This window comes from Danio rerio, chromosome 16 (assembly GCF_049306965.1).
Source record: "Danio rerio strain Tuebingen ecotype United States chromosome 16, GRCz12tu, whole genome shotgun sequence".
NCBI classification, from domain to species: Eukaryota; Metazoa; Chordata; class Actinopteri; order Cypriniformes; family Danionidae; genus Danio; species Danio rerio.
In genome coordinates this window covers 8,362,501-8,381,412 of record NC_133191.1, presented here as the reverse complement: position 1 = coordinate 8,381,412, position 18,912 = coordinate 8,362,501, and the positions used below count along the sequence as shown (strand labels likewise).

The following is an 18,912-nucleotide window of genomic DNA, read 5'->3' as shown; positions in this document are numbered from 1 at the left end:
CGGGTCACTTTTATCAGGCTTGCGTTTCCACTGCCAAAACGGTACTGATGGAACAATGGTCAAGGTGTACAACAGAATGTTTCAGTCAACGTCATTCTCGCTCGAGGAAATTAGTGATGGGCAAAGCGAGGCTTCATGAAACCCTGAAACAGTCGAAGCAAATGTGTCGAAGCTTCGAAACGTTTCGAAACCCCACTCTACGGTGACACCTAGAGGTCATTTTTTATGGATTGCACTGAAACAGCTTCAGCAAAGAACAGTTGAACAAATTGAGGTATTAAAGCCCACTTTGTGATATAAACTTTGAAGTGATTTAGTGGAGCGGTTAGGGTTCCTGACTACCATGTGGGGATAATGGGTTCAAATCCAGGTTAATAAAGCCATTTTGAAATGCTATTATACCAGTTGGTAATGCTTTGTTCTTGTATCGTTTTGTTTCAACATTGGTCTGACATCCAAATAAGTGAAGTTTATGTATAAACTAATTTCGAGAGGATCACGTGTTTATGATTGCTAGCAGCTCGATCCGCATTATACAATTTACTACGCTCCAATCAGATGACTCCTAAACTACTATAAATACCCTGGGTTTCATTCCACTGCTATCTTCGTTTTGAAGATCCCCCCTTCCACCCCTACTCCTCCTTCTTAGATGGGTGACACGGTGGCCCAGTGCGTAGGACTGTTGCCTCACAGCAAGAATGTCTCTGGTTCCAGGCTTTACCAAACCAGCAGACATTTCTGTGTGGAGTTTGCACTTCTCCCCGTGCTCAAGTGGGTTTCCCCCGGGTTCCCCGGTTTCCTCCCACCTCCTGAAAACATGCAATTAAGTTAATTGACTAATCCAAATTGGCACCATAGATATTGCTTCTAGTACGTAGTTATCTCCAAAAGCAATCACTTACTGTTCATTGGTTACTACAGCAGGGGAGTTCTCGAGATCTACCTGAGCTCAAACTCCCCTCCAGCCTTGCAACGGGAGGGAGCCCTGGGCTCGAGGATCTTAGGAGCTCAGGGTTCTCTCCCGGGACAGCATGCCAAACCAGCTTTTATAATTAATCATCAGTTAAGTGTGAACTCTTGAAACACTGTGAATAAATTTATCTTGTTTTGGTCATAAAACAGGGTTGTTGCTAGATCAGACGTGGTTGTGGCCAGAAGTTAACAACAATTATTTGTATTATTAATTAAATTTCCCATTTATTGTATTTTATTAACGTCTACCCAAACCCTTAACTCAACCAGCACAGTACTGTGGAAATATTAATTATTGTTTTACAGTGTTACAAAAATAATGCTAAATTGATGGTGTATCCGCAGCTGTATCCTATCTACACTACACCATAAAACAGAAACGTGATTAAAATACAGAAAATCATGATTTCGGAATATTTGTACAAGTCGGGATTCGAACCCAAAAGACAGTTGAAGCACAGAATCAGCGTGCACACACACAGTCCACTAGGCCATATGAAACAGAAGTAGATTTCTGACCCTGGCAGTCGCATGCAAATTCGCCAGGTCCCGTAACACTTCTAAACTGATCGATGCTTTAAGTTTGGATCGCTTTAGTCACGTGACCAGGTGTTTCAAAACACTTTAGTCACTTGGGCGTTTCAGATCATGCTTCGGTGCAGTTTCGAAACACTTGCTCTTCGGGATCTCGAAACGTCAGTTTCACGTCAGCCATCCCTAGGGGACATGTCATTCACATTATATGAGAAGCACTTCTCACAAAACAGAAGCTTTATACACACAAATACGTCTGTATAAATGTTCATTACTAACCGTATGAACATAATTTGCTTGTAACTGCAGACCAATGATCTAGCCTACTGTATCGTCTGCAATTATATAAAATAAATAAACTTAACATATATAAACACATACAGCCCCTTACGGTCTCCAATATGTTAACAATTACTGAAAAACTACACACAGCTTACATTTAGTCCTTATTTGGGTTCAAAAACAACACTCAACATAAAGCCTACAATCAGTGCAGACCTCTCAACTGTATCTTTAATCGTCACCAGCAAATGCAACCTCTGTTAGAGAGTAAAGCCTGGTTTATACTTCTGCGTCAAGTAATCGGCGTGACCCACGGCGCATGGAACGCGCGCAGCTGTGCATTCATCCTTCTGCCCACTGTTTCTGTTGTTCTGCAATAACACTTCCGACACGTTAGCTGGCAGTGAAGTGTTTACGTTCCTCTATGTCAAGTTTCTTCGCTGGTGTTTTGTTTTATCTGAATGCTTCCTTAATGTCCAAGCATATTAAACTCGCTCATTTTGAGGCAGTAACCGGTGGACGTGGAACAACTTTAACCATAGAGTAAACACAAAACAAAACGTTTCATCTGGAGATCCTTTACGGGACTCCACACTTGTAAACAATCGATTGCGTGGCTCTCTGTTCCGCTTACACTCGTCAGCGCTACCAAGCCGACCAATCACAGAGCTTGCTGTACACGTCGTTACAGTTTTTGAGAGGTGCGTGTCAGCCACGGCCACGGCGAGAGCTATGCGTCCACACGTAGGCTGCTCCATAGCATGTGCGTGCACTTGACGGAAGTACTTCTTGTCAGAAGTATAAATCAGCCTTAATTCCGTCATTCCGAGTTCATGATAGTCTAAAAGGTGATGATAAGAGTTAAACATGGCAGTTTGTTCATGGTTTAGGTTGCTGAAAGAATCATTTGCTCCTTTGTTTTGTCGGGCCTCTCCTTTTGTTTTTTCGCACTTCACTCTCGCCTTTATCCGTTTCTGAAAGGATCAGAAGATCAGAAGTGCTTCAATAATCACGCGCACATTATTGTCATCAGCTCAGGAAGTTCGTTATTTCAAATATAGACATACGGCGAGCGATCGTGAGCTCTCTGAAGAAAGCGAAACCGCTCATGCTTTAGACGGCCTTGTAAACAACCACGGTGCACAGGGTAGATTCTGCTCTTCTTCTTGGCTTTGTGGCTGTTCATCAAGACGACGACAAGGTTTGTTTAAGCTCGAGTCGACTATGGCTTGTTATTATATGTATATATTATTACGATGAAATGCCACTTTCTTTGTTTTCATTCTTGTAGCTTGTGCACGAGCTAGTGACGTTTCGCTGTAAACCAATAGTGGTATGTTGCGCATCTAGCTTTGCCTTTTGGTACACTTTTGTTGTGATAGGTACCCCATTGAAATGGTACCAAAAAAGTGGTTTGGTACTGTTTGCTTTTTGGTACCTTTTGACAGTGGAAACGGCCATAAAAGTGTACCGCACTGTACCACTCAGTGGAAGCGGGCTATAAGCTACATGTAAATATCAGATTAGAACAATTGAACTTGTTGAATCAATGCACGGGGTGACGCAGTAGGTAGTGCTGTCTCCTCACAGCAAGAAAGTTGCTGGTTCGAGCCTCGGCTGGGTCAGTTGGCGTTTCTCTGTGGAGTTTGCATGCTCTCCCTGCGTTTGCGTGGGTTTCCTCCAAATGCTTCAGGTTTTCTCCAAAGTCCAAAGACATGCAGTACAGGTGAATTGGGTAAGCTAAATTGTCCGTGGTGTATGAGTGTGAATGAGTGTGTGTGGATGCTTCCCAGAGATTGATTGTGGCTAGAAGGGCATCCACTGCATAAAAACATGCTAGATAAGTTGGGGGTTCATTCCGTAGTGGCGACCCCAGGTTGATAAAGGGACTAAGCCGAAAAGAAAATGAATGAATCAATGAATCAATGCACCTCTAAAGGTATAAGGGGCAGTTTTACATACAGCCAATGTGTCCAATGAATGTCTTTTCTCCAGCACTATATAGTAGAAAGAAGCTAAACTTGATAAGAGTACCGCTTCCCACTAGCTGCTGCTGCTGAAAGGCATTTGCTCCTAATTTACTGCCTGCTTGTGCTGCCAAGGTGTCTCCAGTAACCAAGAGCTTTTCAGGGGTATCTCAAGCACACACTTCTCATCCAAGTACATGTCTAGTATATGAGCCAAATGGTCAAACAGGCTGTATGTGTTGTGCACCTTGCGAGCACACAGACACTGCATATTGTCAGTGTCATCGCTGGTCAGTGGAAACTGCTGAGATGACTTCAGTGTCAGAAAGTGTGACGAGCCGTTCTTTAATTAGACTGAACTGTAAGTTGAATAGTCACACTGCCTTAAGTCTGTGTCTTCAGGAAATGTCAAGTGTGAAGTGATGAGATGTTTGGTTCACAATATATAGTTGAAGTTAGAATTATTTAGCCCCCCTTTGATTTAATTTTTTTTTTATATATATTTCCCAGATGATGTTTAACAGAGCAAGGACATTTTCACAGTCTGTCTGATAATATTTTTTCTTGTGGAGAAAGTCTTATTTGTTTTATTTCGGCTAGAATGAAAGAAGTTTTTAATTTTAATAAATGTTTTTAAAACATTTTAATGTCAAAATTATTAGTTCCTTCAAGCTACATTTGTTTTCGATAGTCTACAAAACAAACCATCATTATACAATAACTTGCCTAATTACCCTAACCTGCCTAGTTAACCTAATTAACCTAGTTAAGCCTTTAAATGTCACTTTAAGCTGTATAGAAGTGTCTTAAAATATCTAGTTAAATATTATTTACTGTCATCATGACAAAGATAAAATAAATCAGTTATTAGAAATGAGTTATTAAAACGATTATGTTTAGAAATTGTGTTGAAAAATCTGTCAAACAGAGATTGGGGATAAAAATAAACAGGGGGGCTAATAATTCTGCCTTCAACTGTATATGGAGGGTTACACTTAACTTGAAGATGGGGTGTTCATAAGACTGTCATGGCAGCTTTATAATTATGATGTGTCATGAATATGAAGGATATTTTAAGCATGCTTATGACATCAAATGTCATCAGTAATAGCATTTAAAATGCAAAGGTGACCTTGTTTGATTTACCAATATGACAACTTGGGAGTAAACAAATACATTATAATCTGTCATTACTAAGATAACATAACTGTCATAAATCTGTCATAAACATGACGATCATGAGACCGTTCTAATTGTCATAATTAACATTATTTTTGATAAATATTTTGTATAATATATTTAATTCCTTCACTTTGTTCAATAAAACAGACATCCCAAGTCTCCTGGAAGTTTGCGCGTGTCCCGCCTGGTCCTTAAATAAGTGCACACCCCTCTCTATTGTATCCCTCCCAGCTCTTCAAGTACGTCGCACGTAACTCACCCACACCGCTCTTCAGGTACATTGAATCTACATTGTAAAAGCGCTATGGAAATAAGGATGAGTTAAACTGATGTTCCAGGATCAACATAGAAGTTAATCCAGGATTGCATCGTACTTGGCTAAAACCACACCTATAACAGGTACAGCATTACCATCATGTTTTGGTAAAACCAAGTAAAGATGTGCAAAAGGACGTGACGAAAACAAATAACGTGCGATCTGTATATTTAAAATGTTTATATTCAGGTACAAGATAACGAATATGCTTAATTCAAGTACAGTACAGAGCAAAGTCAGGCTTGTCATCTGTAAACAAAAGCATTTGAACGCGATACAGTGATGTGTAAAGGCACTGCTCTATCTTTGGTTGGTGTGAATGAAAACTAAAAACCTTCCAAACACGTCTTATACAACATACTTTTACAGCTTTAGACGAGAATAAATATCCGTGTACTTTGATAAACAAATCAACCCAGTCATTTGACAATACATGTATCAACCCTTAATACACATGCAACGATCGGATTCCTACATTCCCACCCGTCTCTCATTATACCAGTAACATTTGTATTGACCGAGAAATCATAAAGCAATGCATGCAACTAATACCAGGAAAAATGTATATTAAAATAACCCTGTCATGTCCTGAATATAATCAAGCCATTTGTTTTGAATAGCCTGGCAAGGAGTGCATATTTAAAGTCAGTTAAATATAACTCTAGATGTTTTACAGCATGTCCACACATTGAGGACTTCCGTCATGCTGTTACAGCTCACTCAATCCACGTATTTCAGGTCTCCGCAACTTCCAGGATTTTCTGTAAAGAGAAAAAGAAAGAGAGAGGAAATATTAGTGCTAGAACTTGCTTTGGCATCTACTGTACACCAAAATGAATAAGTAAGAGTGTAAGAAATGCTGGGCTCCACACAATTCCTTCACGCCGTCCCAACACAAATCGATTGAGTTAACTTTATAGTTTTTTTACAATTTTAAGTTGATTGAACTTAAAACAATTAAGCTGTCCCAAAAACCCTCAAGAATTGTGTTGATTCAGCTCATTTTAAATAAGGAATTTGAACCTGCAGCAAAAATATTTGTATGACAGTGTTGGGCAGTAGCGTGGCTACAAGTAGTGACGCTACATTTCTCAGTAGCGTGGGGGAAGCGTCGCTACTTTCTAAATCAAATAGCTTTTCAGAGGTGAAGCTATTACTTTAAGCAAGTAGTGCAGTAGCGTCCACACAAGCTACATTTACCGACCGCGGATCATTAAGTGACCCAACAGCAGTTCACAGAGCTGTAAACCAAGTGTTTGGCTAATGAAAGTACTGTAAATCCATATGATAGCGAGAATAGTGAATTCAACAAACAAACCTCTCGCTCTGGTTGGTGTCATCGCCAATCAATCATTGGGCTGACACAAGAAACTTGCCTGATGGAAAGACTGTTTGAGCAGGGGTGCTCAAACCTGTTCCTGGAGATCTACCTTCCTGCAGATTTCAGCTACCAATATCAAACACACCTGAACCAATTAATTAGGACCTGAACACCACTTGATAATTACAGGCAGGTGTGTTTGATATGGGTAGCAACTGAAATCTGCAGGAAGGTAGATCTCCAGGAACAGGATTGAGCACCCCTGCTGTAGAGGAATTATTTCTGAAGCAGGACCATACCTTGAAGTACACGACTCAAAATTAATTCTGATGCTGTGCTCTTGTTAGAGTAGAATTGGTTTTATAGTTATTCAACTTGTTCTGCAAATATGCCCAAGTGCACTTACATGAAAACATTAATAATAATATAATATATATATATATATATATATATATATATATATATATATATATATATATATATATATATATATATATACACACACACACACACACACACACACACACACACACACACACACACACACACTTGCTGGCCACTTTATTAGGTATACCTTACTAGTTATGGTTTGAATCCACTTTTGCTTTCAGAGCTGCTTTAATCCTTTGTGGCATAGACTCAACAAGGTACGGGAAATATTCCTCCCAGATTTTGGTCCATATTGACATGAAAGCATCAGGCAGATGCTGCAGATTTGCACATCCATGATGCGAATCTCCTGTTCCACCACATTCCAAAGGTGCTCTATTGGATTGAGATCTGGTGACTGTGGAGGCCATTTGAGTACAGTGAACTCATTGTCATGTTCAAGAAACCAGTCTGAGATGATTGGTGTTTTATGACATGGTGTGTTATCCTGCTGGAAGTAGCCATCAGAAGATGGGTACACTGTGGTCATAAAGAGATGGACATGGTCAGCAACAATACTCAGGTAAGCTGTGGTGTTGACACAATGCTCAACTGTGACTAATGGGCTCAAAGTGTGCCAAGAAAATATCTCGAACACCATTACACCACCACCGCCAGCCTGAACCATTGATACAAGACAGGATGGATCCATGATTTCCTGTTGTTGACACCAAATTCTGACCCTGCCATCTGAATGTCACAGGAGAAATCAACACTCATCAGACCAGCCAACATTTTTCCAATCTTCTATTGGTCAATTTTGGTGAACCTGTGCATATTTTAGCCACAGTTTCCTGTTCTTAGCTGACAGGAGTGGCACCCAGTGTGGTTTTCTGATGCTGTAGCCCATCTGCCTCAAGGTTAGACATGTTGTGCTTTCAGAGATATTCTTCTGCATACCTCAGTTGTAACAAGTGGTTATTTGTGTTACTTTTGCCTTTCTATCAGCTCGAACCAGTCTGGCCATTCTCCTCTGACCTCTAGCATCAACAAGGCATTTGTGCTCACAGAACTGCCGCTCAATGGATATCATCTCTTTTCGGATTACTCTTTGTAAAACCTAGAGATGGTTGTGTGTGAAAATCCCAGTAGATCAGCAGTTTCTGAAATACTCGGACCAGCCTGTCTGGCACTAACAACCATGCCACGTTCAAAGTCACTTATATCACCTTTCTTCCCTATTCTGATACTCGGTTTGACCATGATTACATGCCATTTGATTGGCTGATTAGAAATTTTCGTTAATGAGCAGTTGGACAGGTGTACCTAATAAAGTGGCCGGCGAGTATACACACACACACACACACACACACACACTCTCTATAATACACTTTCCTATATACTTGCTATACATTACCACAGTATTTTAAATGTCAATAGCTGATTTCTTGATTTGTTTTTGCTGTACAGTAACATTTGTTTCCGTTTGCAACAGCATATTAAATGAACAGCATATTAATCAGTAAATAACCGAACTTAATAATTATGCCTCATATGTTTAATTTATTTATCACTATAGAACTGACTTGGATTGAAGTTGCTTTGATTTAAATATGAAAATAATAATAAAAAAAATTGCTTAGATGTAGCTAAGCTACTTTTGCCATGTAGCTTTTAGAGTAGCTTTAAGTGTAGTTAAGCTACATTTCAAGCAGAGTAACTAGCTTAGCTCACAATGTTTTCCGAGTAGCTTGCCCAACACTGTTTTTGAGTGTATGATACACATTTTAGACTCTCAAGGTCTAAACGGAGCCAGAATACAAACAGAGTTAGATGTTGATGATGCATTATGATGGTTAAAGTGTTTAGTCTCTCTAATCCCAGATGAATGTAGGATGTATGTGCACAGAAAAAATATGATGTACAAATCTGGAGTATGTTCCCCTTTAGCCATATAATCTCCTCTGAGAGATTCTACACAAAAAAAGGCTTATATTCGTAATCTTTCAGCATACATAATGTGAGATTTGGCCTGATTTAGCATCAGTTTTCTGTGGTCTAAATAAGTCTTACATGTTGGGATATGAAAGGCGAAAGCTGATCTTAGTTCAGCGTACACACAGCCTGAGGCAGGACCGCATTTCAAATGAGTCACGCTGGCTTTTCAGACACTATTTTGAAAGCATTCAGTAAAAAAAATGGCAAAGAAAACGAACCCATCTACCCATAACAGATGCGTATGTGTTATTTTTATTTATTTATTTTTCTCTCTCTGCAGCGGAACGCAAATCCCAGACTATGCCTATTCTGAGTTTCATTTAATCAATTAATTTCAGTGCCTGCGGCAAACCGGAGCAAATTACATTCTCGGTGAAAAAGTGTTAGGTGCAATTAACTTTTCAATCCAAACGAGAGATCAATAGAGCCGGAGCTGCTGACGCTGGGATTCTGTAGGTTCAGTGAGTCCGAGCTCAGGTCTCCTCGGAGAAAACTGCACTGGTTCAAATGATATACTAGCATATAAAGACTGTCACTGACTGAATTAAATGTGTCGCTGGGTTCATGAAATGGAGAATCAAAGTATGTTTGCACATACTGTAAAGGAAGTTACCTAACGATAAAAACACATTGCATATTTTCCAGAAAAAATCTCACGGCAAGTTTGTGATTTATTGACTAATTCGTATTAATCTCATTGGTAGATATTAGTAAGATTTTCTTATCCTCCACTGAGGGGTGTCTTAAAGGGCCATGAAACCCCCTTGTTTCAGCAGGGTGTTTTCACACCTCTACTTTGGAAAAAGTCAGAAAAGTGGGCGTGTCCAGCTCTGTATAGGGGGGAGTGTTGGAGGAACTAAAGTGGGATGGTGTGGGAGTGTCTATTTGGGCACGCGCGAGTTTCAGAGTCAAAACACACACTTTTTTTTTCGTTTTAAAACGCATAAGTTTTGCTACGGTTACGCCATCCGTCCACACTACGGCGGAGTTCTCGAGCGCCGAAAACTGAGCATTTTGGAAACGCTGGAGAGGCCATTTTCATTCTATAACGCTGCTACTCTGTCTCAGTGTGGATGGGGAAAAACAAAGACATCTGAAAACGGAGGCGGGACTGCTGAGATTCCCTACCTGATTGGGGCTTTTGTGTCATTGCGTATCCTTCCCTTATTCGTCAAGTCCCTATAACATGACTATGGCTGCGTCCGAAACCGCCTACTACTCAGTAGGTACTGCATTTGAATTTAAACGTACTACTCGGCCATTAGAAAAGTACGTTCTATACAGTATGAATGTGAAAAGTATGAATGGAATTCGGACGTACTACATCCGCCATTTTGTCACGGTCACGTGACGTACCTGCGTCAGTTGCGTCGTTTCACTTCCATTCATGAATTCTCTCACGGGACATTATGGGAAAGCGCAGCGTGCATGGGATCCGCACTTCAGAATCTTGCCGGAAGTAGTAAGTCATCCGGGTACTTCTCGCCTACTGATTTTCGAATTCTATGAATTCGGACATGCTACTCGGCTCGCATACTGATTTTAGCGTACTATATAGTATGGAAGTATGCGGTTTCAGACGCAGCCTATAACACATGGCTTTATCGCTACCGGAAGACAGTACTGTAAACAACAACATGGACACAGAAATGGGAGCGTTGTTTGCACTATTGTCTGTTTTAGGCGCCATTGTGCAGTTATTCATTTGATACATTTAGTAACAACTTGACCTCCTTGTCTGTCCACAAAAATACCTTTCTTGCTTTCTTTGCCATCGCGTTTATGTACAACCGGCAATTGTTGACTAACAATAACCACATGCTGAGCGAGATGCATGCTTTCTGTTTATACTAAAACGCGCATGCCTAGAGTGCGCGAATGGTCACGTGATATACGTTTTTGGTGGCGTAGTGTGGACGGAGATATGTTTAGAAACGCTAGGTGAAACGCTAGTGTGGACGCAGATCGTTTTTGATCTAAAACGCCGTTTTAAAAATAAAACGCACTAGTGTTAACGGGGCCTGAGTCAATCGTCCTCGAATGCTCAAGGATGGTGAATTTGCAGGAGCACATCTCAGGAGACGCTTCCCTCCCTTTCCTTCCTGCAGGCTGAATTAGCATTAACAAAAGTGAGAACTGAAGTTCAAACAAAGGTGGCTGACATGCGTCTAACTGGAGCAAATATTCGGGATTGGAGAGAGACGTCCTGATGGGCGTGCTGAGATAATTGACGGGATGTGTCAGTATTGATTATGTTAGGAGGAGGCGGGGTGGGTTAAAAGCTTTAAAGCTTCTGTAACACCAACATACTATCACTCATGTTAACAGCTGTACTCAAATACAAGTGCAAGCTCAGGGTCAATGAATCATTAGAGGTTGAACAGATGTGCGGAATCCAATCACACTGATAAGATATTGTTTCTACAGCCTAATCAATGAAATCAATGTGCTTTCCGAGTCGCAGTTTGTCAAACACTGCAATGTTGGCTGTGGTGACTTCATTCCCACAATAAAGGTTAACAGGGGACATGTCACAAACTCATGGATTTCAGAAATCTGACAGACTGCCTCAGACAAGCTTGTTCCACTTCCTGTGACCTGGTCGGGCAATGATGCGAAAGCAGAGCGAATCTGACGAGGGTTTTGACGCAACCAACATTCTTTGGCACCAAGACTGGATTACTGAGTAGGAGAGAGGGACCAAAGCCCCGGAGACTCAGACCATTCCCAAGACGCTGGGTCATTACAGTGCACTCCATAGAACTGCTCCAAAGAAAATTCATTTCGTAAGGATTTACATAAGGGTCAGGAGGTATGATTAATTGAGTTCATTTTAACTTCATTATTTATTTTTATAATTAGACACACTAAATGAATGTGTTAAACCGAAAGCCCTGGTTTGAAGATAAATGGGCTCCATCATTTAACAAATTGACATCTGTTGGAAAAAACAAACCATTAATCCTCAGTTCTGAAATGAAGCAAATTAAACCCCGGGACACAACATGCATGCATAATACAAGCTGCCTTTTAAAGGGAGAAACAGATGTTGTTGTAGATCACCCATGGATGAAAATTATAGACTCCATTATCTTTTCAAGATCTCTGTACTTCTTCATTACCCCTCTGGCCAAACCATCTCCATGGGAATGCTTCGATCGAGCTGAACTATTGGCATTATTATATACAACGTGATTCAACACAAAGATTTTAAGACCGATTTCCCTTCACCTTTTCCATTTCCGCTGATCTTTGTAAGGAAATGCAAACAGTGCTCATGTTTCACTTATCATCTCACAACAGTTACTACTTACACTATACTGGCAATGAGCATCGTCCTTCGGATGGGACTTTAAACTTGGTCCTGAATTTCTGTGGTCATCCTAGGATATCTTGGAAAAGTGTAGGGTTGTGTCCACAGCATCCTGGCCAAACTTGCCCACTGGCCTCTGTCCATCATGGCCTCCTAGCCTTCCATCCATACATCATCTAATTGGCTTCATCACTCTGTCTCCTCTCCAAAATAAGCTAGAGTGTGGTCTGGCGCAGAATGACTGCCATCATATCATCAAGGTGGATATGCTGCACACTGGTGGCGGTTTGAGGATATTTCTTCCTAAGTCTGTAAAGGACATTGAGTGGCCAGAAAAGTGCTATAGAAATGAATGATCTACCACTGATGGAAGGTTTGATTGGTTTTGTTATTGGGGGATTGACCTGGGGTCCGTTCTTCGTACCTCGCTTAAATGATCTAAGATTATTTGGCAGATCCTGGATCTGTTCATCTTGATAACTGATCTCTCGCTAATTTGGTTCTTCAAACAAGTTCGCGAATCAGATTAGAATGTCTGGATAAACTGATCTGAGATCGCTGCGTGTGTTGTGAAGGACAGATCTATCGATCCTCGAAATCATGATCAGCAATGCAACGATTGGCTGACGGCACAGCAGCGTAATGACATCATCTGATTAATATTCAATTATCCATGTGAGCAAAATTACGTCAAATTAGCAGTAAACGGCTTGTTAAATATGACACGCAATAACCTTCCACATTTGTTGTGAGCTGCAGGCTTTACACTTTCATGTGTCAAGAGTATTTATCATGTATTTCAATGCAAATCAATGTAGGCTATTTAGTTCTACATTTAGAAAAGATTTGCTTTATTATAGTAGCCATTTTTTAATCGGTGTATAAAGAATAACTGGTTGTTTACAAAAGCATTTTCATATTGGTAAAGGTGTCTGCAACTTTTATGAGGCATCAAATCACTGACATATTAACTATCAAAACATGTTTATGACTGCATAAATGTATTATTGCTTTAAAAAAAAGTCACATATTGTGCATTTCTATTATACACAATTTGTTCTAAAGCGATCTAAAAAGTTCATATCAATAAGTTTTCTCTTTGCACCAGGTGGCAGTCTTTGTACTTTAATTTCGAGGGTGCAGATTGCATACGTTTTATTAATGTGTATAACTTTATTTATTTTATTAATGACTATAACTTTATATATATATATATATATATATATATATATATATATATATATATATATATATATATATATATATATATATATATATATATAAATTATGTATTATTTTCCCAAGTGTATATAACTACTACTGTAAGAAAATATCAGAATTCGGAACATACTTTCTGTATTATCTTTGCTTGAACTGAGCCGATCTAATCCTGTTTATATAATTTGAACCTGCTCCCGATCAGGTTTAAGCTAGCAGAACTGTTGCCATGACAACAACTCTCGGATCAGCTTTGAAGAACGAAACGATCCTGGATCGTGTCAAATCGTCAACATCCAAATCCAGCTAACTGAGTAATCCACGTACGAAGAACGGACCCCTGGAGACTTATTCCTTCAATTGAGGCTTCATTTACAGGGCAATGATCTAGCCAAAAAGTTGTTGGTTCAAGTCATGGCTCCATCATAGTTTGTAGGTTGTGAGTGAATACCAGCACTCAATACCACCGCCTGAGGTGAGTCCCTTGAGCAAATGACTGAAGGCAACTGCTCTCTGGGCAGTCCACTGCTCCAGGTGTGTGTGTTTGTGTAATGGTACACTCAAACCAGATGCGAATGAAGCATCAAGCACACGTAATTTACATGTTAAGTCAAAGCAAAGAGGCAATTAGACAGCTTGCAACACTATTTGTGTAAATGAGGCAGTGCGAATGATGCGATTTGAGCGAATGGCATGGTTCTTCAGCAGTTTGATGCGTTTAATGCTTAACTAATCTAACCAAGCTAAACTTGCCGGGCATTCGCACCACGTTAACAAATCAGGAGCCTGCTCTAGTAGGGGCATGATTATGAAATCGCGCCTGTAGTTGGTGTCCTCGAGGGAAATCCTCCTACCGACAGGAGACAACAGCTCATCAAACTGGGACCGGCTCAGATGGAAGTATCGCTGAAAGCATTCGTCATCCAGGTGCAGTTCCTGGAGGAGTTGATGAACTGACAATGCTGGGTGCGCCTCTGAAGGATCTGATGGCCCTGCTGAAAAATCCAGCTTAAACCAGCCTAGGCTGGTTGGCTGGTTTTAGCTGGTTGACCAGCCTGGTTTTAGAGGGGTTTTGGCCATTTCCAGGTTGGTTTCCAGCCATTTCCAGCCTGGTCTAAGCTGGTCGGGCTGGAAAATGACCAGCCAAATTCAGCTAAAACCAGCTTGACCATCCTGTTTTAAGCTGGATATAGCTGGTTTTGGCTGGACTCCCAGCTTGGCTAGGCTGGTCAGGCTGGTTTTAGCTGGTCATCTCCCAGCCTGACCAGCTAAGACCAGGCTGAAAATGGCTGGAAACCAGCCTGGAAGTGGCCAAAACCCCTCTAAAACCAGCCTGGTCGTCCAGCTAAAACCAGCCAACCAGCCTAGGGTGGTTTAAGCTGGATTTTTTAGCAGGGGGACCCAGAGATGGCGGCGAACGCCATTTTTCATTCTTCCTAAAGCACATCAAGCACAGCTATGCTCTCAATATTATCCATGTCAGCCATTTAGCAACAAACTGGTGTCACCAGTCAGACAGACACCCTTTCCCTGATGCGAATCTGCATCTATTGTGAAGTGAATTTCACGAATGCCCCATATAAATGGATAAAAGCTAAATGTATCTCCAAGATCATATATAATCCTTTGTGCCGGCCTCTTTCTTTGTCTTCTATTCATATCAGCCACTTGCATAGCTGTTACGTGTTACACAGAGCAGGAGGGTTAAAATCACCAGTTGCCATAGTGGTTCTGTGCTAGCGTTGGCAGCTTGGCCTTTTCCTGGAGTTCACCCCGGAACTTTTCCAAACACTGGCCACTAACAGGGGGTTTCCATTGCTGTTGCGAGTGCCGGCTATTTTCAGAGTCCCTTTGCCCTAGAGCAGTGGGAGCTTTCTCCTGACAGCTGTCTTCACCCTCTCAAGCTGCTGAACACATGGAAATACAGCTAAATGGCGTCAGGTGCTGCTAGCTCATCACTAGCTCTCTCAAACCACTGGACCAAGCACCTCCCTGAGGTCCTGTAGTCTTATATCACCAACCAAATGCACCGTTTAACTGCAGTCGGCACTTTTGAACCTTAACGGATTCAAACAAGGCCGCTGAAACGATTAGCTACCGTCCATCATTCTGATAGAGAGACTCCAGTGAAGACGCACAGCCAGCACCAGCAAAGGGATGAGCTGGTGTCAGGTGAAGTTTGCCAGAGAGAATTGGAGGGGTAGAAGCGTAGAAACATCACGTCTTCAGTCATCCTGAAACATAATCAATATGTGTTTTACGACCTGCGTCTCTCTGCTAAATTGAAAGAAATGTTAGACGGATGAAACTTCGATGGAGTCCCGCCTTCATCACAGCTCATCAGCCGAGTGCTCCATCATATCATTAAACGTGCTGTCTTGATGTCCTCTTGGAATAGTTGTCCCTTTCCAGTATCGATGCTCATATACCTCCTTGCCTTTATAAAACCTAGGGCATTATATGCTTTCATGTCTACCTTGTTGAATAAATTGTGGTTAAATTAATTTAAAAATTATGACAATCCTAATATGTTTCTTTACACAACTAAACAGTTTCATCAGCTAAGCATTAAACCCATGCATCAATCCAAACTATTTATCCCCTGTAGATTTACTGTTAATTGTAATAAGGTGGATAGAACTTTATTAGCTTTAACGTACAATTCAATACTATTTTATAGGACATTTGAGTACTATCTTTTTAACCAACCAATATGTAAAATTATGTAATGAATTGCTAGCCCTCATGTTATTGCAATCCCGAGACATTCATTTATCCTCAGAACACAAATTAAGCTATTTAAGAATAAATCTAAGAGCTCCCTTATCCTCTATAGACAACGATGGCCCCGACCAAAGAACCCAAAACATTATCAAAATGTGACTTCGGTGGCGACTCAAATGTTATTATACAAAGCTCCATAAACACTTTTGTGAAGCCAAAAAAAAAAAAAAACTGTAAAAACAACTTTGCTTAAAAATGTCTTCCATTTCACAACAAAATGCATGTTTACTAGACATTGTACTGCTTATAGGAAACGCTCATCCTAAAAACTGATATAGGAGAGAAGACATGGTAAACAGAGTCGTATTAACAGTTTTTGGTGCACAAAAGTGTTTCAAAAGTTTTGTATGATAATAAATGAACCACTGAAGTCACATGGAATTTTTGGAGGGTTTTTGGTTCCTTTTCTGGACTTTGAACTTTTCGGAATCATTGGTGTTTATGAAGTATAAAGGAGCCACCGAATTTCATCTAAAATATTTGTGTTCTGAAGATAAAACAAAGTTCTCAGGGGATTGGAATGACATGAGGGTGGGTAATTAATAACAACATTTTCATTTTGGGGAGAACTAACCCTTTAAAGGGAACCCTGAGTATTAAGACTTGTTTGCCTTGATATAACTTAATGTAATGAAGTATGCTTAAACAAATCTACAACCAAATGTCTACAACTAAACCATGTTGTTGTAAAACAGAGACCTCTGTCCAACCGGAGATGTATAACGCTAGATGGTGAAAGCCAAAAAGAAGCTGACGAGCCGAATAAACTGTTTCGATCAGTAAAATCCTCATAGGCACATGGAATGTCAGGATCATGTACGATCAAGACTGAAAAGACAGCACAGGTAGCTGCCGAGATGAAAAAGAACAACCTAGTCATCCTGGGCATCAGTGAAATCAGGTGGACACAAGATGGGCAGAGAAAACTGACGGCAGGAGAGTTCATTAAAAATTCTCCACATTCGCTGACCCGACATGATCAATAAAACCAACCTATGAGGAAGAACCTGTCAACCTCCAATAGAAGCAGAATTCTGGAAAAGAAGATTCGAAGGGAAGCAAAAGAGAGACAGTCCAAGAAACACCTGACGACACAACTTCGAGGCAGACATCATAAGTAAGGGTTACACCTGGAGACAAGTAGAAAGAATGGCCCAAGACAGACACCTCTGAAGATTGACCTTTGGTGGCACATACCCCGGAAGGGGTTCATCAACACTGGTCTCAGAAAGATTCTGCACATTCGCTGGCCTGACAAGATCAGGAACACAAACCTATGAGTAAGGACCTGTTAACCTCCAATAGAAGCAGAAATCTGGAAAAGAAGATGGGGTTGGAAAGGGCACACCCTTTGCAAATCACCAACTAGCATCACCAGAAAGGCCCTTAGATGGAACCCCAAATGGAAGTGGAAGAGAGGCCGTCCAAGAAACACCTGGTGATGCGATCTTGAGGCAGACATCACAAGGATGGGTTACACCTCGAGACAAGTACAATGAATGGCCAAGGACAGACACCTCTGGAGATTGACCTTTGGTGGCCCATAACCTGGAAGGGGTTCATCAACACCTGTCTCAGAAATATTTTCCACATTCGCTGGCCCGACACGATCAGTAATACCAACCTATGAGAAAAAACCTGTCAACCTCCAATAGAAGCACACAATTGGAAGAGAAGATGGGGTTGGATAGGGCACACCCTTCGCAAACCACCAACTAGCATCAGCAAAAAGGCCCTCAGATGGAACCCCAAATGGAAGCAGAAGAGAGGCCATCCAAGAAACACCTGGTGATGCGACCTTGAGGCAGACATCACAAAGATAGGTTACATCTGGGGAAAAGTAGAAAGAATGGCCCAGGACAGACACCTCTGGAGATCGACCTTTGGTGGCCCGTAACCTGAAAGGTGTTCATTAACACCCGTCTCAGAAAGAATCTCCACATTTGCTGGCTTGTCACGATCAGTAACACCAACCTATGAGAAAAGACCAGTCAACCTCCAATAGAAGCACACACTTGGAAGAGAACTTGAGGTTGGATAAGGCACACGCTACGCAAACCACCAACTAGCATCACCAGAAAGGCCCTCAGAAGAAACCCCAAAGGGAAGCGGAAGAGAGGCCGTCCAAGAAACCTGGTGATGCGACCTTGAGGCAGACATCACAAAGATGGGTTACACCTGGGGACAAGTAGAAAAAAGGGCCCAGGACAGATACCTCTGGAGATTGGCCTTTGGTGGCTCATACACTGGAAAGAGTAGAGGACATGAGTCACCTCTTCCCCACCTCCCAAAAAAATGTGCATTCTTTTTAAAAATGTAAATCTTCCGTTGGTTTTCTACTACATAATTCAGAAAAGAGACATGATTTATGCTATAATAAGCCATGATCTTAATACCTGGGCCATCGTGATAAATCAGAATACTAAGAGAATCCTAGCTCTCTCCAGGAATTTGCTAAATCATTAGCTTGCACACATTTATCAACGTCTGCTTTTGACAAACAGTGTAGACCCAATTTATATTCATAAGCCATCTGATTTTATAATCCCCCCCCCCATGTACACCAGAGCACTGTTCATAATGTGCCCAAATTAACTAGAAAGATTGTAATCCATAGAATTAAGAGGCAAGGGAAAGCCATATCGTACACACA

At 41.0% G+C, this 18,912-nt stretch overlaps 1 protein-coding gene and 1 long non-coding RNA gene across 3 annotated transcripts in view; both read right to left on the bottom strand.

Annotated features, from left to right (window-relative positions):
* Positions 1-5,407: 5,407 nt before the first annotated feature.
* Positions 5,408-18,912, bottom strand: part of ano10a (anoctamin 10a) — a 58,190-nt gene continuing 44,685 nt past the window's right edge. Inside the window, exon 15 of one of the 2 annotated variants that reach the window (XM_073925182.1) lies at positions 5,408-6,017. In XM_073925182.1, the coding sequence (XP_073781283.1) occupies positions 5,966-6,017 (52 nt within the window). In that variant the 3' untranslated portion in view covers positions 5,408-5,965. 2 annotated transcript variants of the gene reach the window in all.
* On the bottom strand, positions 10,644-16,415 carry LOC141378165 (uncharacterized). The gene is made up of 3 exons (XR_012392000.1): positions 14,877-16,415; positions 13,814-14,467; positions 10,644-12,661 (listed from the first exon to the last, which is right to left on the bottom strand). It is a non-coding gene; the product is annotated as an uncharacterized lncRNA (long non-coding RNA).